General features: G+C 37.1%; 3 protein-coding genes across 3 annotated transcripts in view; 1 reads left to right on the top strand and 2 right to left on the bottom strand.

The window, feature by feature from the left end:
- Positions 1-3399: 3399 nt before the first annotated feature.
- pnkd (PNKD metallo-beta-lactamase domain containing) lies at positions 3400-11840 on the bottom strand. Its single transcript, XM_037686354.1, has 9 exons — positions 11676-11840; positions 11210-11325; positions 11011-11123; positions 10349-10407; positions 10109-10201; positions 9513-9676; positions 8545-8631; positions 4972-5087; positions 3400-3971 (listed from the first exon to the last, which is right to left on the bottom strand). The coding sequence occupies exons 1-9, from the start codon at positions 11831-11833 to the stop codon at positions 3798-3800; spliced, it is 1080 nt and encodes a 359-aa protein (XP_037542282.1). The 5' UTR covers positions 11834-11840; the 3' UTR covers positions 3400-3797.
- A 1424-nt stretch (positions 11841-13264) lies between these two features.
- LOC119419054 (protein lifeguard 3-like) lies at positions 13265-17728 on the top strand. Its single transcript, XM_037686353.1, has 11 exons — positions 13265-13532; positions 13613-13680; positions 13774-13838; positions 13946-13999; positions 14123-14173; positions 14273-14312; positions 15485-15522; positions 15615-15702; positions 16037-16132; positions 16263-16316; positions 17579-17728. The coding sequence occupies exons 1-11, from the start codon at positions 13265-13267 to the stop codon at positions 17726-17728; spliced, it is 972 nt and encodes a 323-aa protein (XP_037542281.1).
- A 624-nt stretch (positions 17729-18352) lies between these two features.
- The window catches only part of dars1 (aspartyl-tRNA synthetase 1), a 38912-nt gene continuing 30411 nt past the window's right edge, over positions 18353-26853 (bottom strand). The window contains exons 12-18 of the mRNA XM_037686876.1: positions 25935-26082; positions 21607-21753; positions 21293-21335; positions 20067-20147; positions 19225-19336; positions 18981-19052; positions 18353-18873 (exon numbers count right to left, since the gene is read on the bottom strand). Of these exons, the coding sequence (XP_037542804.1) occupies positions 18782-18873; positions 18981-19052; positions 19225-19336; positions 20067-20147; positions 21293-21335; positions 21607-21753; positions 25935-26082 (695 nt within the window). The 3' untranslated portion in view covers positions 18353-18781. The remainder of the gene's footprint in view (positions 18874-18980; positions 19053-19224; positions 19337-20066; positions 20148-21292; positions 21336-21606; positions 21754-25934; positions 26083-26853) is intronic.

Below are 26853 nucleotides of genomic sequence, written 5' to 3'. Positions count from 1 at the left end.
TGGTGTTTTATTTATCTTGTGCTCCTTTCTGTTAGATGCTGAAATCCATTCATCTGAATTCATATCCTCATCCTCATCTACATCTTGTCCTAACATCCTGATCCAGTCACAAACCAGCTATTGCCAACCACCGACAAAAATAGAAAAGTTTTAAACAGACCGCCAGAACGCTTTCGTTGCTTCCGCCTCCGTCAGCTCTCCAGCTGCTTCCTGATCTCCAGAAAACCGGCACCTGCAGCTGCTTCCGCATCTACTTTTTGCCGGTGACGTTCAGAGGATCACCAAGAAAACCCGGAGCAGAAGTTTAACAGGAGCGGACTGGAGCGATGCTGAGCTGTACGTGAATTGAAAACACGGAGCAGATTATTTACAGGAGCGGACTGGAGAGATGCTGAGCTATAGAGAACAGGGAGGACAAGGTCAGGAAGCCAAGACAAAATATAACTTTGAAACGTTTCTTTTTATTTTTTTAAACCAATAGCCTGACAAATATGCTTGTTAATTTAATGAATATATTTTTTAAAAAAAAAACAATATCATCTACTTTTATTTACATCTTCATTAAAATTATATATATTTTTTAAAGAAATAATACATTGGTTTTGGACAGATGGGTGAAATTGCACCAATTATTCATCAATAGATAAGAGGGAGAAAAAAATACATAAAACAAATTTTCCTGTTACAGTACAACAATCCCACAGCTTTTTGTGGAACTAACCACAAACTCAAAGACCCCAACGATTCGTACATTTCTGTAAAACTGAAGACTCCCCACAAAATATTGTCTAAGTCCTGAAGAGCCAAATGTCATTCGAGGGCATTGAGAAATATAAATATTAGGAGAAAGATTTGAATGTTATAGCTAATCTGTGCATAATTATGAGCAACGTACTGGTTTGCATTGGAATTTAATTTTAAGTTTAACATTCAAAATGTTATAATTAACTTTACATAAAATGTTATGACTTTGTTTTGTCAACTAAAAACTTGAATTAATCTTTCTGCTACACTAAACATCTTCTGCATCTGCAAGAAGTAGGTTAAGCACTTGTTTAAAAGTTATAGCAGTGAAGGGGAAAAGTCATCCGTCAGTATTCAGCAGCCAGAAAGACAACAAATGACACACACATATACACACACTCTGCTCTAACAGAAATATGTTTTCAAACATCCTCATTAAAACATAACCTGAAGTCAAACAGTCTCCCGCATGGTGATATTCATAACTCAAACATATGCTAATAAGGTGCAAATCTGCATCAAACAAATGAAAATAACGTTTCAGACAACGATCAGCAGGGGAGAAGTTGCTCCGGTACAAGCACCTCTGCAGGAACAACAAAGGAATGAGAAGCATTTTAAAAACTTTTCTGAACTTAAAAGATTAATACATTTTTATTCTGGTCCATAAACACTTTAACAAAGGATTATGCTTTTTTTTTAACTGTACTGTTACAGTTTGGTTCACTGCTTTGTCACAGTTAAATATTAACTGTTAAGCCTCTAGACTCAAACCTGCTTGTAAAGTCTTGAGGACATTATGGCTTCTAGCCGTTTCTCTATGCAATTTAAACTCTTCATGCCAATAAACTAGAAAATGTATCCACATAATTATTTTTTACCTACAAAAGAATCAATTAGTAAACTGCTTTAAACACTTGAAATGTATTACCGTAATTTGAAACATGGAAAAGAAGCAGTTACCCTCAGTTTCTAGCATTTTAGACAAATCAGATAAAAATCATGCAAGGCTATCTTTTGTCAGAATGTTAAAAAAAAATTAAAGTAAAATATTTCTACCATACAATCCAGCATGCTTCTATCAAAAATATTTATTCTAACTAGGGATGCACGATATTATCAGAATGTATTCGGTCGATGTTAGCGATAAAGTTAAATATCGGACATTCTGTCAAAAAAACTCACCAATATAAAAGGCTTCAGTTAAGATGATTTGTAATTTAAGAAACTGTCAAGTATATTTATATATCACTACTACTTATGCACTTTTCACTTGTGAACATATTGAGTTTAGATTTGTGAAAATTTACAAGTTTGCACTGTTCGAGTGTTATTGTTAAGAGTAAATGTCATGAATAAATCTGACATTAAACATAATCCAAGTTGAAGTGTTACATCATTTCAATCCCTTTTTTTAGCATCTGCATTTGGTAGCAGGCCAAACTGACAAAGACCATGCAGAATAATGTCATATTTTTAATTCCACAGCAGATAAATCTGTAGTCTCTGCAAGTAGGTCTACGAAAAAAAGATATTGGTATCAGTAATCGGCCAAATATGTTTTAGTATATTGGCATATCAGATATCGGCCAAATATCCTATATTGTTCATCCCTAATTCTAACATTTACCATGCATTAAATGTACATGCCCAAAATAAACTAACTTCTAATATAAAGTAAAATTTCTTAAAGTGAGCTTTTACAAGAGTACGTTTCTTTCGGCTGCTCTCCTTCAGGGCTCACCACAGCGAACAAACTCGCATGAGATGCCCTTCCTGACACAACCTGGGCTTGAACCTGCAACCTCGGAATTAAAAGACCGTGGCACTTACCACCGAGCTACTGCAGCCAAAATGAGCCATCACAACACAAACCCAAAAAATAGTTTTTGTTTTTATCAAGTTTCAATAAGAGGTGAAGACTGGAGTTTAACAAATCAGGATCTTGTGCCAACAAGGAGGTAAAACTAATATTTCACATTATCAGGATTCATTGATATAACATAATATAGATTTAAACATTTTCAAGAACATGTACAATTTGGCTTCCACAGATTGTATTTTTTTGTTATAAAATTTCAATTGATCTTTATCAGGTGCATATTTAAAATAGTTTAATATATGCACAATGTGTATATACATAACATTTATTCAGTCACTTTGTACAAGAATTATCTTCATAATAAATATTCAAAATTTTATGGGTCACCACAGAAAAATTTTTCCTTCAGCAACAATTCCGTCTAATCTAATTTACAGCAAATTACCAAACTGGATTAATGAGAATGAACTTTGGTACCTGTCAAACCCTTCATTCACATTTGTTACAATTCACATTTATCAAATTAAACAGTATTTATACAAGACTACCAGTATAAATAAAGGTTGAATGAATGAAAAAAAGATTGCACACATTTTAAAGCCTTTTATTTCTTTTTTTTGTTATTAACTTTGTGAAGTTTGCACATCTTCAACATAAAATTAAAGCTAAAGATACTAAATCCTTAAAATTATTTTACCTAACCATATGAAAAATGATCTTCAAATACCAAACAATTTATTTTTATGCACAAAAAAACATTTTGTTTATTTTTGGCTTTTTTTTTTTTTTTTTTGTCAAATATGACTTTTTTTTAAAGACTTGCTTAGTTCACTTTCCCAAAAAAAAAATGTATTTGTTTTTTTTTACACAAGCAAAAAGTACCCAAGAGGCCTTACTATTTATTAGTTATAACTGAAAAATACAACCTCAAAAATTCTAACTTGGACCATTAAAAAAAAAAAAAAAACTATCAGGGTAAAATGAACTCTTGTTCAGCAGCACTGTAAATGTTTAACCAGCTCTGAAAATGGGCCATTTCCTAAAATCTTCAACTAAAGGAGGTGGATAAAACACACAGAGTGGTCCATTTATACTCTAATGGTTCACAAACCAGAAGTAAAAATGTTGTAGCAACCAGTAAACCACATGAAATAACCCTGATGTTCAGCTGAAGATCAGTGCAGGAGAAATGTCTTCTGATCTCTGCAGTTTATTGCAGTCCTCTGAACAACTACCTTCTGTTGTAAAGGTCTTTACATTTCCGTAGCTCCTCCAGAACCCGCGCCCGGAACTGGGTCCAGTCCTCATCGTGGAACTGCTGGACACCCAGGCCCTGATGGAGCTCGGCAGAGTGGCTGCGCAGGAATGGGTTGTACTGCTTCTCGTCCCCGATCGTTGAGGGACACTAAAAACGAAAAGCAAAACAAATCTCTGCTCAGATCTGATTGTTTCTCTCTGAAGCCTTCAGTCATCTCTCATTTAGCGCTGGGCAGAAAGTCGAGAAGTTCCTGCTGGCGCAAATCAGTGCAACTGTGCAATTTTAAAATGTTGGACCCAATTTGGTGCAATCTTAAATATTAAATCACCTTTTGCTTCTATGATTTATCAACTTGGATTTGAAACTACAAAAAATGAAAACAAAAAGCATGAATTAAAACGATGTTTCTACAGGAAAATCCCAGACACACACAGGAAGTTATGAATGAACCTCACTCGGCTGCTTCAGTTTCAGTGTCCTGGCTTCGTGTTTGCCGGTTTGCCATCACGCCGTCACGGCTTAGTGAGAAACTTGGAGACTCCAATTTAATCCTATTAGTAACACCTGTGCTTTTGCTGTTTTGCCAAGCTGAAATAAAGTGTTTTCCAAAACCACTGAAAGGCAGTACCACTTGGAAAGGAACATGTTCATTTAAAGCTACACCATTGTGGGATTAAAAACTGGGCTGATAAAAGCAGCCAACTGTAGTTTTATTGATATATTTTTCTTAATGTGGGGAATAATGGATCATTTTGCTTTCAAAAATTTAGCTCTTACTAATAAAAAAAGAAAACGCAGTCAATTATTTAATATATTTCAGAAATGAAAAAAGACCTAATCCAGGGTGGCATAGACTTTTGAAACAGTCTCTAGAGTTATGCCGTTTTGCAAAAAGACACAAAAAAGAGATCTAATTTCTAGGGAAGCCCTGAACAGAGAAACCTTTACTTTGACTCAGATTGTATCACTGGTGAAACTTTACAGTAAGCCTGAACTAGCAGGACGAGAGTCACAGATGTGCACAAAAGTCTTTGACAGCACAAAAAAAAAATGTATGCAGGTGAAACGCCTTGTTTGCCAGGTGCAGGACGTGAATCCTCTCTGGCGTGGTGTACTTGAAAGACATAACGAAGATGCATCATCTCACCGTGCAGAGCTTCTGGCCTCGCTGCTGCAGAACCCACTGATATTTGTTTTCCCTGGCAGCGTTGTGGGGCTCGACCTCAGCGGCAAACAGCAGGTTGTCCTCTGCATACTCATGACCTGAGAGATCGGAAAAGGAGACGCAGAAACGATAACACTTAAAAGTGCATCTTTAAAGGCTTACATTCCACAAAGAGCTCTTTGAATTTGATGCTTTGACTTGACGAACATTGGCTTCAGTTTACAGCCATCAAAGAGAGCAGTCCCAATTTGTTTATTTTTTTTAAAGACAACTGGACTTTTCTTGTTTTTGCTCATCTGAGGAGCTTCCTTAGTCCCAGCAGAACTGTGCAGAGTCGAAGCTTTAAAACTGCAGGAGGTGCTTCTTTTGTGGTGTGATCCGCCTGATAAATGTGATTCAAAACGACATTGACTTCCTCCGAAAGGTGGTTTTGCACTGGGCTGCAACTGCTAACTGCAGTAGTCCCTTGTTTATCCCGGGGGTTACGTTCCGGACCGCCCTGCAACAAGTGAAAAACTGCAAAGTAGGAACGCTATATTTATTTTAGTATTTATATTTTAAGGATTTAGAAACCCTTCCCACATTCTTGCAATGTTCTTAACTCTTAAACCTACGTCATTTTAACAACATAGCTACTGTACAGTACATATACAGTATGTATGTACTGCAAAATTTTACATGGGTACTAACCAGCTGGAAGTCCGGTTCTGATCTGGTTCTGATCAGCTCTCTGCAGCCCTTGAGCACCAAGATACTTTTAGAGAGAGCCGGACCTTCAAATAGCCAGAACAAAACCACACAGTGGTCCCAATCAAGTCCAAATCTGGATGAGAAACGTCCCGGTGAGCTCCAGAGGAAAAAAACGGACCTCCAAGCAACGCGTCCCCACTCGAGAGGCCTCAAGGGCCGGCAAGCAGCACTCAGATTGACCGATGAGACTGGAAGTCCAGTTCTGGTCCAATTCCCGGTCAATTCCGTACGGCTCTCTGCATCCACTGAGCACCGAAGTCACTATGAATAAGGACTGAACTTTTTCGGAGCGGATCAAAACCATTTCATTAGAAAGCAACGGCTGGAAGCACTGTCAGGGCTTCTCAGTAGGTCACTGTTGGCTTCTGGGAAATGCAGTCCTTTCGAACAGCAATACAGTATAGACTTAATGAGGAAAACTTCAAAATAGCGGTGCCTGTCCAAAGTTTTTTTCATTAAGTTTTTACTGTATCCATCCCAATCACATGAGTCATATTAAAGTTGACAATCCTGTGTTGTGTACAACATTTTTTTCCTCTTGTGTACAATCTTACTTTGAAAAACCATGAAAGAGGGATACCTCAAAAGCTGAACCACAAAGCAGCAAGGGACTACTGTAGTTGTGAACGGTAAACAGCATTCGTGAGGGAGTCTCCAAAACGCCTCAAAATGTTTGCACAAGTTCTCAGTATCTGTGCTAAAGTCGTGTAATCTTGTCACTTGAATTCTGAACATGTTTAAAAAAAAAAAAAAAAAAAAGTTGTGCAACATTTTTCCTCTCAAAATAGTCGAGAGTAATCCAGAGTACAAGAGCTGTGTTTTGACTCCTGATATTGAGGCTGTCCTCTGACAGATAACATGTCCAGTTCTAAAATCCACTTTAACGATGACTAATAAAAATATAGGTCCAAATCTGCCCATCTGCATTTCAAAAGTATTCCAGTAAACTAAATTATAAACTTGGGGACAGCTGCAGAGGGTAGGCAGAAGTAATGTGCAAGGGCTTGAAAGCAGTTTTACAAACCATGGAAACACATTTATTTTTGTTTCCTCTTTGTAGAGGGCTGAAGTCTTCTTCTTGAACTGAACAGCGCACCCCACACTACTCGGACTGTTACTCAGACTGTATCTGGGTGCTTCACCTTAGGATGAACTAGCTTCCGTCTAAAGCCCCCTTTAAACTGGATAAAGACCCTGCTAAGCCCTCCATGAGCTACACGTCCAATTAGAACGTGGCTGAATCACTGTAAATAATTAGAAATCGTGCTTTAGTGTGAAGGCTGCTTCTCTCCTAACTACGTACGGTTAGGCCTGTCGCAATAAACAATAAATCAATTAATCGCATGATAAATTAAAATTATCGACCCCATTTTCATTTATCGGCTTTATCGTTTCTTCGTGTCTCTCTCTTTCTACTGGACACTGGATGACAAAAAGCTCAACTCCGGTGCTCTTCACTGACTCCCCCCTTTCTCTTTAAAATCCATTTTAACTCCTGTTAGTCTTTGAGAGACACGCTGCACGTTTCCTCACTATCCATCCTTCGGTTCAAACAATCTTATACGACCATCTAGTGGTCAAAAAAGGTACTACACATAAATTAACCACGATTTCCTCTTAAATTTGACATTACTAATTATTGTCAAATTTCAAACAATATTATCGTTTATCGCAATGATTTCTTAGACAATTAATCGCCCAGCAAAATTTGTTATTGTGACAGGCCTATGTACAGCATTTTCTCGAACTTTCCACATCTTGACACCCTCCTGGACCCTCACCACCTCTATAGTAGCAGCACATTTTCATCAAGTTCCTACCACATAAACTCAGCATCACACCATGTCAGGGCTCCATCCTGGCATGACTGTCAATGTCAGGATAAAGCCATGTATAATTTTGCTCGTCGAAACTATCCTAGATCTATCATGATGTATAAAAGGAGCCTGTTGTGTCCCCAATGCACACCTGAAGACCTCTCCATCACTGCAAAGCCCATCCAAGTCATGGCTGATAATTTTTGTCGTGGCTGAGTCTTTATCCAGATGTTAGGGTCTTGTTAGGATTGAAAAGCACCGTGATGTTGTGCTTGGAGAATATTTTTCTGGATTTCTCAGATAATCCATTATCTTACAAGATGACAATAGTTTTGCACCCTTTCATTTGGCATTGTAGTTTAAAAGTTTTGAACTTTTTAGTTTGAACTGAGAAAAGCTCCTCGAAGAAGAAGCAAAACTTCTTCAAAAACAAGAAATATAATCCAGTCTTTATATAGGAGGCTGTTTCAACAGAGGCTCAAGGTCACCGTGTGGCATAAACGCATCAAGTTTTAGGTACAAATATTCTAATCAAAAACACAATTATGTATAAACTAAGTCTTATATTTTATGAACTTTTATGTCAGAACGTTGCAACATAACTGTAACGAAGCCTTAGCTTTTCTGTAGCAGAGCAGCTGCTTGAGACAAACTGCAATGAAGTTACAGACAGTGTTAAGTAAAGGATTGTTTTTATTTTCAAGCTACCAACTAAGCTGTCAGTTAGGTGATATTTAACTTTCCCATCTAAAACAAAGATTGTCTATTAAGTTTAAAAATCATAGAAATCCAATTTCCAGCGTTTCCAACACCGACCACTATGTTTAACACACCTGTTACTTGCTCAACAAGCTAATGAGAAACGAAAGACTCAGCGTCTCGGTGGTCGAATCTTGATGCTGTGGAATATTGATGAAGCCATTAATGTCATGGATCTCATGTGTGAAAGGGCCTTTTTGTCTCCTAACAGCTGAAAAGATTTACCTACCAGGCCATAATAGAGTATCGTCACTTAAGGAGCCAACTGTGTCCAGAGAAGAGAGCATTGTTGTGGCACTCCCCTCAAACATCCTCCCTGGAGACAGTAAGATCAGATTAATGATTCATTACAGGCACAAAACATTGCATCTATGAACAAAACGACGTTTGTTCGTCCCGTTAAAAATGAATAGGACAGAATGTAAAACAAAAGCAGAGACTAGATTTGCATAACATGCAATGGGGATGATTTTTTTTTTCATATTTAATAATGCTGCTTAACCGTTAACAATTTAGTCAATTGTTCTTTAATTTTAGAGATGGTTTTGTAATATTTTTCCAGCCTGATGAGCATCAACAACTCTTTATCTGAGGTCCCCGGAAACCTCCTTTGTTCCTGCCATGATCCACTTCCACAAACGTTTTCTGAAGAGCAGACTTTGATAGATCCATGTTCTTTAAATCAAACACGGTGCCCACTTACACCTGATCATCATTACATTGATTGAAAACACTTGACTCTAATTTCACCTTCAAATAATTAGAGGTTCACATACTTTTGCCACTCAGTAAATAAATGACCAAGTATAATATTTTTGTGGGTTCTCTTTATCCACTTTTAGGACTTGTGTGAAAATCTGATGTTTTAGGTCATGTATGCAGAAATATAGAAAATTCTAAAGGGTTCACAAACTTTCAAGCACCACTGTATAAATAAAAACACTATTCCTCAGTTAACTAAATTGTACATGTACTAGATGTTTTTATGAATATGTTCTCATAGGTTAACACCATCTGAAGGCCAAGGATTCATTCTTTTATTCTGTTTTCAGCAGGTGTAAGAACCTACAGTAGTTGTGGAATATTTCATATAAAATAGCAAATGTTTAAAACCGTGTGCACTCCTTGCTGTTGGTGATATAAATCAGGACTTATTTACATAAGCAAACTAAATCATAAAAATGCTACATAACCCACCACATCCTGAGAGGAACACCAGGTCACCAGAGAACAGGCTGGAGGGGGCACCAACTGCTTGGCCATCCAGGAGGTAGATCATGTGACCCACTGTGTGTCCAGGAGTGAAAAGGGCCTTAAAGTGTAATCGGCCAACTATGACAGAGTCTTTGTGTGAGAGGGGGCTGGGAAAGGGGAAAAAAAAAAATCATGTCAAACTGACCTCGGGAGAGCAGCACTGATTGAAAGGACATTTTTATACAAACATTCTGTACACGTTGCAAAAATAAATGTGTAACTTTTTACGTGGCCTATAATTTGTCTATAAACATAAAATAAGTAAAAATCTAATCTGAACAAAAGACTGACGTGTAAGTGAAAAATACTTTCAATTGAAGCCAAACCACCTCAAGACAAACCAGGAAAGTTTATCGTCCCATGATAATTTACCGTGAAATCAGCTGCTACAAATGTTGACCGTCAACAAGACTCGTTACAGGAATGGTAAATGGTAATTGGACTGTACTTGTATAGCACCTTTCTATCTTATCAAGTATCGGCAAAACAAAACAAAAACCGGTGAAAGTCTGTGCTGCCTTTTGTAAACTAGAGCTTACTGAGTGAGACCAGGAATATTATCAGCTGCGTTTCCATACACTCGACATGAGCTGTGAATTTTTTTCAGCCCTTTGTTGCCTCCACTGTGGTCCCTGTTAACAGAAGAGAGAGAGCAGAGGGTTGATAAGTTGATTTGAACAATATTCATTCTTTAATCCACACATAAGAAACTTTATCATCATGCAGCTTATCTAGAACACCATATTGGTCATTCTTAACACAAACCTCATTGGACTCACCAGTGCTTGTGCGTGCATAAAACAGCTTCTAAAATGACTCCCTCGTCTTCAAGGACTGTCTAAAAAGTCACATTAAAGGCTGTTAGACCTTTTAATCGCAATATAAAATGAACACCTCACAAATACTGTAAACAAACACGTATGGAAAAACAAAACACCTCAAAACCTAGACCACTACACAGCTGCAGTTTTACTGTTATGTTGGCGATGATGAATACTGCTGAGAATGCACTGACAGGATGTGCTGATTGGTAAAGGCACAGCCGCAGTACGGTTTTAGCGACCGACAGTCAATAGAGGCGGTTTGTTGTGAATACGATGACTGGGCTGCCAAGTTATCCGCACTCATGACTGCATCGATGTGAACAAACACGCCCTTGACATGCACTTGCAGCTGTATTGATAAATGAATGAGGAACTAAATACAGGCCTGCAGCAAGAAGGAAAAAGCAGCAAGCGCTCTTGATCAGCATGACTTCTACAAAAATTACCTAAAATTGTGCAGAATTTATATTACAGAGAAATAAAAATTAATCCTGAAAAGTGGAAACATTGTGAGATGTAGTTTAGCATGCATAAATGCTGAAAAACATCTTAAAAATATAACAAACTTGCATGCAATGTGAGAGATCTTGCACAAAACCACCATTAAAGAGATTCACCTGAACCTTTTGAGGGTCTGCAGGGTCTACAACAACAGCAACACTGGAGGCTGTGTCAGTTATAAGGTAGCTGTAGTTGTCAGACAGCACCGAGATGGGAATTATTTTAATACCTGTGAGCATTAAGAGACAAATGGAGTACACTTAAGCTGATTGAATAGCATGTAAATAAAAATATGTATACTTAGATGCAGCATACCATTGAACTCCATGGGATAACATGTGGAATGTCCAGATGGATGGTTTTCTCTGGCTTTTTTCATTTGTCTCCTGTAGTACATGTATCCAAGTCTGGTTCTTGTGTAAAGTGTGTATCTAGGAGGAGAAAATACGAGTTCTTAAATTATTTATCTTCAATAATACTGATCAAAGATAACAACATGCTGCATATTTAGCATATTTTGAGGGGAAATAGACTATCTATGCACACAAATGACGCGAAGTAGGCTACATGTAAACAATATTTTAAACTTTAAGCATTTAATTCAAATAAAAGCAGCAACTATTATTTGTCTATGAATTCTGATTCTACTCTATGAAAAGGCCTTGCATCAGAAAACATAAGAACCAGCGTGGGATGGACGTCAACAAAAACACTGCATGTAGCTAACTATGCTACGGAATCGATGGGAAACACAAAACCGGAGTCTTATTTAAATACTCACGCGATTCGGAACAATGGCTTCTCTGTCCGGGCCATTATCTTCCTCAACAACTTGCTCCAGAACACTTGTGTGGTCTGCCTGTATCTAATACACAAGCAAAAGAAACAGAAAAAAGATGCAGTGGCCGCCAATGATAACATCCAGTCAGGAAACGCCATAGCTGCTGATCAGAACGTAATGACGTAGGCACACGTACGCCAATCGCAGCGGCGAGTTATATTGGATCGTGGTAGGGGACACTACATTTTGGGTCCGTGGACCATTTTGGCCTACAGTTGATGTAAAAAGTGGATCTACTGAAGGGACACAACAAGATTGCTGCGTTTGGAGACACCTCGGAAAATCTCGAGTCAAACAGAAATATGACAAGGAAGCAAACGAACAATTGTTTTATACAACTCAAAAAAAAAAAAAAGTACAAAGTAAAATTATCTCGTGTCAATGGTTTGCTTTATTTCGTTCTTTCTTTCTTTCCTTCTTTCTTTCCATTATACTGTGCTTTTTACCACAGTTTATAAAGTGTTAGTTAAAATTTTAACCCGATTTCAGATACATTTTTTCAAAATATTTTGTGATTGTAATGTATTTTTATTATTTTTCTATTTTTATTTGTCCGTTTATTAAAATAACTATTTATTTTTGAAATTGTGTTAATTTGTACAAATTATTTATTCATTAAAATTTACTTAATTTCTAAATTATATAAACACATTCTTCATGGTATGTTTCTTCATTCTAGGAAAGTCAGACTTTAGAAAGTCTACTTGTAAAGTAAACCTAATATTAGGAGGAAAAACAAATGTATCAAATTATATGAAAAAAAAAAAAAATGGAAATGTATTTTTGTCGTTTGTAACAATAACCTGCCAAGTTTTAGGCACTTTGTTGTTTCACAAGTTTAGAAGTTTAAGTTTGTGTCACATTATAGCACTTGAGTGTATTCACAGACTATCAACAATTATTTAAAAATAATACAAAAAGGAATAGTTTTAAAAACAAAGATGTTAACTCTGATGTGAAAAAATATATATCTAACACCTCTCAAAAACACATCACAAACATCCAGCTGTTTAGGATTGTTCTTTTTTTTTTTTTTTTTTGATGAAGCCTGATGGGCAGCCAGTCTACGTGCTCTCAGGGAACCATCAGTGTGAGTTTCACTGAACATATCCAGTTACAAAGATGACGACTCTCCTCCTGCTGCGACTCGGACCTCAGAGCAGAGAAGAGGTTGCTCAGTGTTTCCATCACAGACAAGAGCTGAACAGTAAGTTCAATTTGTTCATGTTAAAAACAATCTAATAAGACTTTGCATTTAAATAAATTGTACATTTACAGACTTTTTGGATGTATTTTCTCTTGTGTTCTATATTTGGTGTTAGAGATAACATATTTATTGAATGAAATAATAGTTTTGTTTGGACATTGTGGTTGTGTTGCATTATATACGATTTTTCTCTAACTGTGACAGCTAAACAGTTTGTTTGAAATGAGTAGAAAAGGTGTTTCATTGTAGATAGTAAATACGAAACACTAATTTTGATGCAGCAGTTTCCCACTTGTCCTTTTTTTATAGGTGCTCCTTATAAATGATGTCTAAAAGTGATACTCCTCCGTCGTACGAGGAGGCGCTGAATCACCCAAAGTTTGATCATCCTCCCAGCCAGCCACAATATGGCGCTTCTCTTTCCTCACCCCCGTCTTACAGTCCCAGTCCTGGCATGTTCCCAGGCCAGCCTGGTTACTGGGGCCAGGGGGGCGTCTACCCGCAGTCCAGCATGTATCCAGGCCCAGGCTTCTCTCCAGCTGGGATCCCCATCGCCACTCTGTCAGCAGGACTGCCTGCATCCAACCCAGGTTGTGAGAGCATCACATCGACTTTTATCACTCTACTCTTCCGTTATTTCTAAAATACTACTCTGCTCTTCATTCCGCAGGAGACATGGATGATTTGATCAGCAGCCAGTGGGAAAGCACATCTGTTCGGCATGCCTTCATCAGAAAAGTAAGGTCTTTTCCTCGGTGTCCCATTCAAACACTCAGGCATTCAGCTTGTCAGTGGAATAATCCGTTAATCTAATCTACTTCTTGTGGCCAGGTTTACTTTATTTTAACAGTGCAGCTTGCAGTCACCTTTTCAGTCATTTCTGTCTTCACATTTGTGTAAGTCTCCTCATTCATGTCAATAAACCAGCTCTTCTTCCTGTCTAATGAAAGGCAAGAAGCCATTCATGTGCTGTCCAATAAGAATCCTGTTTGTGCATTCACAGGGACTCGGTGAGGCTGTTTGTCATCAGCTACCCCGTCATCTACTGGACGTCTTAGTGAGTGTCTTTGCATGAACAACTAAACTTGTAGTAAATCTAGTAAATCCTATCTGCATCTCTTTGGTTTAAGTGTACTGCTGTAGTACACAATGAGATTCATGGTGTCTCGTCTCTTCATAGTGTGGTGTTCCTTTTGGTTTACTGCATTCTCATCTGCTGCAAAGAGCCCAGGTGAGAAAGACCTAAGCCTGGATGAGCTTATAAACCATCAATGTGTTTGTTTAATCATGTTTAAAAAATAAAAATAAAATCCTTCTCATTTTCATGTAGGAGGCGCTTCCCACTGAATCTGGTGTTGCTGGGTATATTTGTAAGTATTGTCTGTTAGATTATGAATCAGATGTCAATCTTATGGTAAGTTTGGTAGATCTAAATCTTGGCAAGGAGTTAGTGTTCAAGTGAACAATTTGCAAAATACATCAAGGTAGTTGGAGAATATGAAAAAACAAAAGTAACTCTAGGAAAAAAGAAATACCTTTTTATTTTTATGTTTCAGATTGCAGGTACAGCTCTTAAGTACTGGTAGTTTACTTCCTATATCCTCGTTGTATCTCGGTACAGTGATAATGAAGCTTATTCTGTTTCTGAGTTCTGATTCTATATGTTAAACAGGAAGTGCTATGTTATGACTGATAATGGGGATTCCTCTGTGGCACACAGACATGTGGGGTGCCTCAGGGATGTGTTCTTGGACCTGTTTTTATTTTCTTGATATCGTATATGACCCCCCTGGACCAGCAGGCAGATATCTTTGTTGAATATATTCAGTTTTGCATGTCTGTTAAACCAGATGATTCTATAAATGTTAACATTCTTTACAACTGTCTAAATGGACAAAATAGGTTTTCTTGTCAGACATTCATTTTTGTTCTCTAACTCAATTTCCTGACAAGAGTGTCCCAGCACTGTTTATTCTAAGTAAACTGCCAAAGATTTAGCAGTCATCTTCAACCAACAACTTTAAAAAAATAAACAAACACAATAAATTAGTCCAGTCACTTGTACAAGAGAAAAAAAAAGCCAAGCTTCAACAACTAGAAACTGCAATTCATGATTTTGCATCGTCCTGTCTAGACAATTGCAAATTCCTCTATCCCTGTTTAAGCCAAGATCCACTTTTGCTTAATCCAGAACTCATCCACAAAACTTCTTGTGAAGACCTTGTTTAGCTCTCCAATCTCCTTTGTGCTAATTTCTCTTCACTGGCTTCCTGTAAAATTCAGGATACAGTTTAAACTTATCCTTATGGGTTAAAAGCATTAAACATTGTGTTTTCTAGTTAAAGCTTCTTTTTTTTTTTTTTTTTCAAAATGCTGTTGCTTTTACAACTTTTGGGTTTGGATTCATTTTTTACTTTATTTAAAAAATTTGCATTATTGTATTCGTCTAAATCATCCATTGGTTGTTTCTGTTGTCTTTTTCTTGCTACAACTGGTTTTGATTAGTCTATATAAATAAAGATGTACTTATTTTATCTTACAGACTGTTGCTTTTTCTTACATGGCTGGAACAATTTCAAGGTTTGTTTAGGACTCCACTCAATACGGTCATGTTGTTATGCTGTACGTGTGCATATATTTAGTTTAATCACTACATGTGTCTTTTTTTCCAGCTATTATGAAACAAAAGCAGTGTTTCTCGCCATGGGAATTACAGCCATCGTGTGCATAGCGGTGACAGTCTTCTGCTTTCAAACCAAGGTACAGCACATGTAAAGTGTTGCTCTGCAGCCCAGCAGCCTGCTTGTCAGAGGATGTCTTTGTTGTCCGTGTAAAAGAACTCCTTTGTCTCGCATTACAATGGGGCACTGGCATCCTTTAAATATTCATAACATTTTGGGATAAGATGTGAATCCAACTTTTCTGTCTGATGCAACATGCAGTGAGTTATTCTTGGATGACACATCCACCAATTTTCTTTAAATTATAAACTCAGTCTGAACCTTTTTCAAATTATTCTTGCGTTCTCCTTCGTGTGGCTTGAAGCACATTAGCTTCCCTTTTCATCCTCCTAATGACTTGTTTCTCATCCCAGGTGGACTTCACCTCCTGCGGTGGATTTCTCTGCATCGCGTCTGTTTTGCTCATGATCATTGGGATTGTTACGGCCGTCGTGCTCTCCTTCCAATATGTGAGGACTCTTTGTCAAATCCTTTGATCTATTATTTCTGCCCACGCTGCTTGGTGCTAGCAGCAGCTCAGAAGGGTCTATCTGTGTGACCAATTTCCCATTCAGAGGCCTTTCTTATGTCACTCAACAGGTCCCCTGGCTTCACATGCTCTACGCTGCAATAGGAGCCATCATTTACACTCTGGTGAGTGTGGCATGATTTCAGTGAGGGTATGTTGTTGAGTGGCAAAATAGACAAGTCTTAGATTACACAATGTCTAAATAACATGCTGGCAACTTGCTATTTCCAGTGCCTTGCATCAGTACTCATCTTCGTATTGGATCAGTCCAATCAGTATGTTTAGGGAAATTAGTCATGCAGCACTTTGCAAGCTTTGAAATAACTCCAATTTTTTATGTTTTGCTGCAAAAGATATGTTTTTATACATGCAAATACAGTCTTTCATTAGCTTTTCTTAAGATCAACAGTTTTAAGCTTTTTTTCCCTAATTTTCACACCAGTTCTTGCACCACATTTGGACTTTTTGTGCATCTCAGCTACACGCGAGCCTCAAAGTGTGAATGAAACAAAATAGTGAAAGGCCTCCAAAAAAATGGAATGAAAATGGCTCGAGCCTCGAGTTTATGTGCATTTTTAGACTTGACTATTTCAAAAGTTGAGTGGATTAAACAAATAAAAAGAAGTACATTCCTCTGAAAACAGCCAAGCCACTACAAGGACTGGACTAAAGTCAATAAAAGCATAAAAATAAAACAATCAATTAAAAAAAACCTGGAATCCATGAAAGGATCTGAACAAATTATCTAAATGCAAATGAGAAAGGGACTTCAGAGTCGTTGTTTTTCTTTCAGCATCTGAAACATTGAACCATTAATAAAAAAAAACAATTAATTCTAATTGCAATATTTATTATTAATAGTTGATTTTGGTAAAATGCACATTAACATGAGATCACTCTTTTACGTGTCAGATTTAGTCATGCGGGTCAATCATGGTTCATTTGAAGTTACGAGAATTATTTTCGTAGTCACTTGGCCTGTGGATCTGTCCATAAAACTGTGGCAGCTTTTTGTCTTTTCTAATTCCATGTATTTAACCAACGTAATACAAGTTAGAACAGACTTTAGTTCAAAGCAATGTTGTGCTGCAAGTACCTCAGGGAGCGAAACACTGTGTGGAAGTTTTACTCATTGAAATGTAAATGTAAAGTCCACCGCGACCGTCTCTCACATGAAAAATCAATATTAAATGTCACGGATCTGGACAAGCCACAGTGTTAGGACAATTTATCTTTGGACCAAAGTGTTGAAAGCCACAAAGACCTGCAATGTTTGGTGTTCAGAAGAATTTGGGACTTAAAAGAGCCCTCACGCTAAAATTCACACCTGAGGCTGAAAATCTCTGCTCCTTAATGTTTTTATGAAAACACTTTTCTCTCTTTTTAGTTTTTAGTGTACAACACTCAGCTCCTCATCGGTAATCGAGAGTTGGCCATCAGCCCAGAGGAGTACATCTATGGAGCCCTCTCCCTCTACGTTGATATCATGAACATCTTTCTGTTTATCCTTCAAATCAGCGGGGCAGCAACTGAATGAACTGAAGACGGAGAGAATATTTGGTCCTCTAAAAAGTTTCAATTCATGTGTATTTTTTTTGTCTGTAAAGTTACATGTTTATAAACCAGAGTACTTCCTTACTTGTGTAAAAAGCCTGACTTCCTGTATATAGTTATTTATATGAGCAACACTGGAGTGCTTTGACGCTGTTTGAAACAAGAATGTAGGTTTAAGATTTTCAAGTGTGCATTACTGTTTAATTAAAATACAACTTATTATTTGCATGTTAAACAGAATGAGAATCTGATGTATTCAATCCCAGTGGTACCCAACCGTGGTCCTTGAGGAACACCATTCTGCATGTTTTATTTGTTGCCCTGCTCCAACACACTTGATTCTGTGATTTAATGACTTCATGTTCTGCAGAAGCCTGTTAATAACCCATTAATTAAAATCAGGTGTGTCGGAGCAGAGAAACAACTAAAACATGCAGGATGGTGTTCCTCAAGGACCACAGTTGGGAACCTCTGTTCTATCCAACCTATTATTTAATTTATTAATTTGTGGAGTGATTCTTCTATTGTTTCACCCTCCAAATAGAAAAATACAATGTGGAGTGATTCTTCTATTGTTTCACCCTCCAAATAGAAAAATACAAAACAGTTTAGTTTTTTATTGTCTATGTTTAATTCTTAATAATTACGTACAAAGCACATGTGGTTACAGGTGAACTGCAGGACACCACAATCATTACTTCAAGGTCTATGCTGGTAGTAAGAAGAGTGTTAAAGAGTTTTTTTTTCTTTGATTAGAAGATGCATTAAACCTGTGCAACCTTCTAGAATCATAAATAAATAAGTGACCACTTCCTTTATGTTTATTGCATCTGTTTTTAATTGTTGTTAGAAACCGATGCCCACAAATCAATAAAGTTTCCCCCACCGATAGAACTTCTTCACTCTTCTTAATGATTAGCTTCTTGTGTGTTAGAGACTGAAGGTGCCACTATCTCGTACACTCTCTCCCTTTTTGGACTGTGGATTAGTAGTTTCCGTTGGCAGCATCTGGCTGTGTTCATCCTCAGTGTTGAGTTCAAGGGGTGAGGCGTTTGGGGTCGCGTGGGAACATGGAGGTCTGACGCACGTTGTGGAGACCGAGGTACAGCATGCACACTCTCTCCAGGCCTGTGAAGGATGATGGCTCAGTTACTCATCGCTGCTTTGAATTCTTTTACCTGGAGTCATTTGAACAATTTACAAATAGTTTATTAAAATTAAAGAGTGTTTGTTACCGATGCCTCCACCTCCATGTGGGGGGGCGCCATAACGGAAGGAGTCGATGTATGACTTAATCTTCTCCAGATCTAGAATATCAGAAGGGCAGATGTGTAGTTATTTTTGTTGTTGTTTTTTTAAAGAAGGAAAATAAAACAATCCAACAAAAATCTGCTGTTTAATTACAACGTTTGGCCTCTAGAGGGAGACAAAGTCTAAATTACTTTTTCTTTCCGAACCAAATGTAAAACTTTCTCTTACCGATCTGGTGATGCAGAGCCCTTTGAGTCAGCAGCTCAGGATCGTGGACTCTCTGAGCTCCAGACAGGATCTCTTCTCCCCTCATGAACATGTCATAGGAATTGGAATATTTCTGGAAGAAAAAAAAAAAAACAACCTTAGGAATCAGACTATTCTTAGATCAGAAACCTTCAACATCTGAAATAATACCTGTAATAATTATTTATTGTTCCAGAGGATAAAAACTGTAAAACAGGCCAACTGGAGAAACATACTCAGCACATAAACATAGATAAGAGTCTAAACTCAATTTTGTTTTCTTAAGAGTCAAACTAATTGCATTTAACAAGAATAATTAAATATCATCCCCCACTATCGGAGCAACAGTTACAGGAAATGTTTCTTGCCACAGACCATTACACTGTTCAAATAATGGGTCTGTAATTAATGATTTTGTTTTCTGAATAATAAGCATCAAATGTGAACAGTTACCCTTCTGCAAATTGCAACAATATTTTATACAGTTCTAAATTATCGTTTGCAAAGTTTAATTTCTATTTAGCCTTATTGTTTGCACAGTTGTCAATTTGTTGCTCTGATTGAGCATCTTTTTCATTTCTATAATATTTTTGTCTGTTTCTGCAACACAACAATATCTCAGGCTGGAGTTATTAAAGTACATCTGCCCATCTTTGACTCAGCCACAACAAACGGTGCCGTCACAGCACAAGCTGCATGGTCAACGATCTAATCTGGAAAAAACTGTCTAATATCACATTCTTTATGAAGTATTTGTGTTATTTAGTTGATAAGAGGCTGTGTTCGAGAGTTTGTCTGTGTTTATGAATAAGCGAGACACTTACAGGGTTGTTGGGGTCGGGCATTGTGTAAAAGGGTCTGACAGCCAGGGGGTACTTATCCAGCACGTAGAAATCAGTATCATACTGCAGGGAATAAGAGAACAAAAGATATGAACAATAAACAGCTGCATTCTTGTGAAAAAATGAAAACAAAGAAACAGTATGTACCAGTGAGTATGAATAATAAACCTGAAAGGCTTTTGCTGTAATTTCAGCACAACTCGTGTCTGTACGTCATGAATTTTTAATAAATCAGTGTTGAAATCAACATGATGAAACAAATTGAATATTTCTATACACGTTAGAATAAAGACAAATGTGATATTTTTATTTTAACCTCCAGAAATACTTGTAGACTTGTCTGTGGTTTGAACTACCCTCTAGGCCTGTCGCAATAAACAATAAATCAATTAATTGCATGATCAATGAAAATGATCAACCTGATTTTCTTTATCGTTTCTTCGTGACTCTCTTTCTATTGAAGACACTGGATGACAAAAAGCTCAAATCCGGTGTTATTCACCGACCCCCGTCTTTCTCTTTAAAATTTATTTTAACCATCCAAAATCGCGTTTTTGAAAAGCAGCTAAGCTGAGAAGCTAAGCTACGAGCTAAGCTAACGGGCCGACCTCGGAAAAAACCTCCGTCTTGTCGAAGCTCCAAAATTCACGGTTGAAATCTGTGCCTTCGTGTAAAAAGTTGTAATTCTCTGCAAAAAGAAGCTGAGAACTTGTTTACTGATTTTTTTAAATTAAAAAGCTTTGTGTGAAAAATGCTATGCTAAAGAGCTCAAACCACACCGAGCGTCTGCCATTTTGAGAACCGAAGAGAGACATCCCATGCCACGTCAAGGGACCTCCCTCCCATTTTTCTTAAAGAGACACACTGCTCGCTCCCTCGCTATCCATCATTCGGTTCAGTCGATGTTACACTGCCATCCGGTGGTCGAAAAATTTTACTACATGCAAAACATATTAAACATTTCTTTTTAAATTTGACAATTACTAATTATTGTCAAATTTCAAATGATATTATTGTTTATCGCAATAATTTCTGAGACAATTAATCGCCCAGCAAAATTTGTTATCATGACAGGCCTACTACCCTCAGGTGGTTGCGCTGAAGGATTTGATCAACTTTAAACACACCTGGTGATACCCATTAAACGATGTTCATGTTTAGCTGTTTAATGCATGTTTACTGGTTGATATTCAGTGAATGAAACAAACCTTTTCCTTGACAAGACGACCCAGCAGCTTTTCATTGGGCGTACTACAGAACAAAAAAACAAACAAGCATCAACTTTAAGAGGTTTTCTAAACCTGAATATGAACTTCTTCATGCTTTACATCGTCTCCTTCCAAGCACTAACCCTCTCGTGGGCAGTTAAAGAAAATCACACATATTTCAATTGCTGAGTCACTCGTGTAAAATCTCCTGACCTCAGTTTGAACTTCTGTTAAATTTGACTTCTGCTTTAATTAAATTCAACCATCTGACAAGACATGTGGCCCTGAAGACAAGGTGCGTGATGTAACCTGACCTGAGGTCATCTTCGTCGCCCATCTCGACGCCGGCCTCGCGCAGCATGGCCACGGCCTCGGTGAACTCCAGCCGAAGAGTGGGCTCCAGGAACTTGAACGGCTCGCTCGAGAACTGCTTGTTCACTGTCTGGATCTCTGTCTGGAAGCTGAAGCACAAAAACACACACAGATTATTTCAAGAAATGAATACACACACTTTTCTCAAATGATCCAAACTTAACCTCTAACTTTCTAATAATGACATCTCTCCATAAGCTTCACCTTGAAATTTACTGAAATACAAAACGTTTGACATCTTCCTCTTTTTCTTTCTGTTTGATTCCATTAAACATTTATTTTTTTTTTTTTTAAGCAAGTCTGACTTGTTTAACTTATGAATCAGAACCAGACAGTCTAACGTTGGTACATTAAGAACTTTGCAAAAAGGGAAGTTTTAAATTGGATCTGTGGGCATTTTGTCCCCAACAGATAATCGGACACATTTTGGTTTATCTGAATCTGTGGGGAATAAACTAAAAGTAACAGTTTGGCAGAAAATAGGATTTAAGCACCAAGAAGGTGACTCCCCAAAAGCTATTAGCGGAGAACTTGACAATGATCAACCGTCAGATGACACATTTCTCAGGTCCTGTGTCAGGTCTTTGCTGGATTTATTTCCCCATTTCCCAAAGACAAGACTTTCAGATAATGCTCATCTGCTGTAGATATTTTCAGACCTGGCACTTTCTCTTTCCCTCTCATCAAGCACACGATACACAATACGTTGTAATGGTCAGGAAGAAGGGCAGAAAGCAGCCAAAGTTCAAAGAAAAACCTCAGAAGGAGTCCTGTTGATCAAGACCTCTTTAATAGAGGATGAGAAAGTCTGAATCCTAGGAAGCAAAAATGCAAAAGCCACAGTCCATGTTTAGTACCGTATTTTCCGTTTTTCATCCTAACTGTTCCTTTTTAAATGCACTTTAATAATCAAAACAGCTTCATTTCAAAAATCGATTGCGGCTGCGGGAGCGTGCACGGGAGGACTCATTGACTGCACGGACCCCACCCATTTACAAACTTTCTTTCTGCTGTTCGATTAGTGTTGGGCTGCATATTTTATTACTTGCAGTTTGTAATCTGCAAAATAGAATTTTCTTTTTGGGGACATTTTACTTGTGTTAAGTTTTTTTCTCAGTCGTCTCTAAGTGAATGGTTGTGTGTGTGTGGGGTGGGGGGGTATTAGCCGTAGTTGTCGAAACCTAGAGGGCCTTCTCGTGCCGCTAGTGGCTACAAATGGTAATGTTTAATCTGATGCATGTCAGAATGAATGAAAGCATCAGATATCAAGTCAAAAAATGGGTTCTGATTATGGGAAAAAAGTTTATTAGTTGCTTCGGTGTATAAATCGCAGGACTTGCAAATTTATGCAAAAATGTGTGACTTATACGCTGGAAAATACGGTAATAAAGTCCTTACAGTTTTTAAATACATCCCTAAATTCAATCATTTGGGCCAATCGTTTTGTGTACATAAATATTAAAAAGAAAATACTAGTTGTGCAAAAAAACAGAACAAAAAAGCAACTTTATATTAATAGATGCATCAGACGCACGTATAGAAATGTCTTTAATCACACTTCTGATAAACAAGACGTACGGGTTGTCTAAGGCACATAAAATAAAACAACAAAAATAACGTGTGACTGTAGAGCTGGGACATTAATCATCAGAGCTTTCAAAATAAATTTCATACGTCAAAGGAAACTGGAAATCACAAGATTAAAACGGTCAAACTGGCCTGAAAAAGAGGAACAGTGGTCACAAGCTGAAACACCATGAACTTCTACAACAAGTCAGAATCAGGATTAGCTAAACGGTAATAACGGATGTAACTGGGACCCTGTGTACATAATTTCGCTCCACCACATGTACTACATGTGGTGCGAATGACAGTAAAGAATCTCTGACTCTGACTAACTGTGGTTTTATTAGTGTTAATTGCATTTATAAATGAAGTGAAACTTTTAAGAGTTTGATTATTATTTCTTACTGGTGAACTGAAGAGTTATTTAAAGCTAGAAAGACAAATTTTAATTGTTTCATTTCATCATCTGTTTCTTGCTGCGCTGGTTTACACCACTAGGAGGCACTAAAGCCCCATCTTCAGATTTGTTTTCTATGATATTGAAACAAACCAATAATCATCAGAAAAGGACACTTATGCTACAAGTAAAATTATGTTTTGTCAATTTAGGTTGTTCGGTAAAAAAAATATCCTTTAGACAAATACGAGGTAAACAACTAATACACAGGAATTTATTTCCCAACATTTTATCTATTTGATCTATCTAATCTATTTTTTTATTTTTTATTTTACAACCTATATTTTTAAAGCTACATCTGTTACGTATTTGTGTCTGGATATGTATTTGCTTTCAAACTCTACATCACAAATATTTACTTTAATAGCACCTGCAAAACAATCTCCATGTCATCTCTTTCTATATTCTGAAGGTTTTGAAAGAGGACTTTGCATTGAGTCCAACTAAAAATGCATGTAAACATACTGTTGTTTATTTAATTTATTTACTCAATCATAAAAAGATGTATACAAAATTCTCTGCATAAAACAATGTAACAGTAAGTAAACTGAAAATAGTGTAGTGGACTAGGCCTCCGACCAAAACCTGCCTCTGAAGACCTTCATGGGACAGGAACTGTTATTTCATTGATTTGAATCCAGAAATACAAATTAGCTCATCCAGAGACTGTCTAATTGTATCCTGAACTAATCAATTGAAAGAACACTCTCTTTTTTTTATATTATCATTACTATTCTACAATATCTTGATAAATCAAAAGTGTGTTTAGTTCATACCATTTTTAAATGTTGACGTGAACCACTACAATAGAGAAATTGCAATTCCTGTGCAAATACAGTGTGAATACTTATTGCAGAAGAACTTGCTGAGAAACAGCTGAAATTAGCTAAAAAAATGCTGAAATGTAGCTGAAATGGAAGACTAAGCCTACTTTAGCAAAAGAAAGCTGAAAGAACACATATTTGTTGAATTAAGTTTAAATAAGCAGAAATTGGCACAGAAATTAGGAAATTAGCTAAATTAAAAAAATATAATAGCTGAAAAAGCATAAAGAAGCTTAAACTACCAGAAGGAAGTGGACAGAACCGAAAGGAGCTAAAACAATGTGGAATTAGCTGAAAATGACAAAATAAGAATAAAAACAGCTAAACAGTAGCTGAAATAGCAGAAAAAGCTGAAACTAGCAGAAAAAAAAATCGAAACGAACATAAGCAGAAATTAGCAGAAATAAGTTAATTTGGTTGAACGTACCAGAAATAACCATGACAAACTTAGTTATCTGAAAAAAGATGAAATTAGCTAAACAATGCAAAAAAGTTAGATGAAAAGGTAGAGCAAGCTTAAATTAGAAGAAAGCTGAAAGAACGTTTGCACATAGGCTGAAAGGAGATGAGCATAAAAAAGTGAAAATTATCTGAAAAAAGCTGAAATTAGCAACAACAACAAAAAAAAAAAAAACAGCTGAAAAGTAGCTAAAAGGCAGAAAAAAGCTTGAATTACCAGATGGAAGTAGAGAGAGCACATTTTTGCTGAATTAGGCTGAAAACTGATAAAATGTGTGCAAAAAATGTGAAATTAGCTAAAAAAAAAAGCTAAAATTAGCATAAAACAGCTAAATAGTAACTAAAATACCAGAAAAAAGCTAAAAAGAGCATAACAAGCTGAAAGTAGCAGAAAGAAGTTAGATTCTTTTTGCTAACTACAACATTTTTGGCTTCTTCTAACAGAAGCACAAAACAGCTGAAACAACAGCTGAAAGAAGCTGAACCAAAACAAAATGTGAAAGGAACAGTAAAAGGTTGTAAACAGATGTAAATATCTGAAGGACGTAAAATAAGCTCAATTCATTTTCAATGTTTAAAAAAAAAAGGCAGAAAAGTCTAAATATTTCAAAAAGCTAAAGTTGCACCAATAGCAGTCATCGCACCCTTCTCCTGAAAGAGCCAAACGTTTTGATTTATGATTTGTTGACATATCGTCAAAACTGCACGTTGAGAACCGCGCCGAAGAATGTACGGAAGAAAAATGGATCACAATACAACGATCATTTTGAGCTCGTGTTTCCACAGTGTACAGATTTCACGTCTGCATTCAGATCGAGATGTTTATAGGTGCTCAGAAATAACCAAAGATAAAGTGTTGACGTAAAGTTAATACTTTTTCTACATTTGTCACTGTTCCTCAAAAAGATAAAAGTTTAAAAATATGTCAGCTTTACTGTGTGTTTACATCCCCATCGTGTCTTACTTGTCTCTCAAGCCCTTGAATATCTGCACCATGGTGTCAGTGATGGAGTCGATCACTTCATGGTAATGGTAGTTGAAGGCCATCTCGATATCCAGACCCACAAACTCCGTCAGGTGACGGTGGGTGTTGGAGTCCTCAGCCCTGAAAACTGAATCGTTCAAGATTTAGCATCAGAACAGAGAGGTTGGAAAAAACTGTTTCTGCTTTTGTATACATGAACATCAGCCTGGAAACTTGTGCTGACCTTCTGCATTTACTTCAACAAAGTGGAAACAAAAAATTCAATCCTAAACATGATGTTTCCTCTTCTCAGCAAACAAGTCGTGTGTTTACATCCACTTTTTCCCTGGAAGCAGATGGCCGCTTGTCCTGAGCCTGGTCCTGTTGGAAGTTTCTTCCCATTATGAGGGAGTTTTTCTTTTCCACTGTTGCCTTGTGCTTGCTCAGGATGGGAGACTGCAACAAAGTGAAGTAACTTGGCGCTATATAAATAAACTATAAACGATATTGTATTTTTGGCCAATAACTGATACCAATACAGATATTTTTTCCCTAGACCTACTTACAGAGACTAGATAACTTTCTCTGCTGTGGAATTAAAATGGTATTTGTCAGTTTGGCCTTCTACCAAAATACCCAAAAGGGGGCTGAAAATAATGCAACACTTCTTGGATTATGTTTAATGTCACATGTACTCATGACAATTACTCTCTCTAACACAATGACAACACTCGAACAGTGCAAATTTGTAAATTTTCACAAATCTAAAGTCAACGGAGCGCGTGACGTCATAACATTTTGCTGGCGCTGCAGGCATCCTTGTCACTGGGTTATCATACAAATACACCGCCTTTAATCATATATATATATATATATATATATATATATATATATATATGTGTATATATATAAAACAGTG

The sequence above is a fragment of the Nematolebias whitei genome, chromosome 13, assembly GCF_014905685.2.
Source record: "Nematolebias whitei isolate Nwh7 chromosome 13, NemWhi1, whole genome shotgun sequence".
NCBI lineage: Eukaryota > Metazoa > Chordata > Actinopteri > Cyprinodontiformes > Rivulidae > Nematolebias > Nematolebias whitei.
This window is presented reverse-complemented; position numbering and strand designations above follow the sequence as displayed.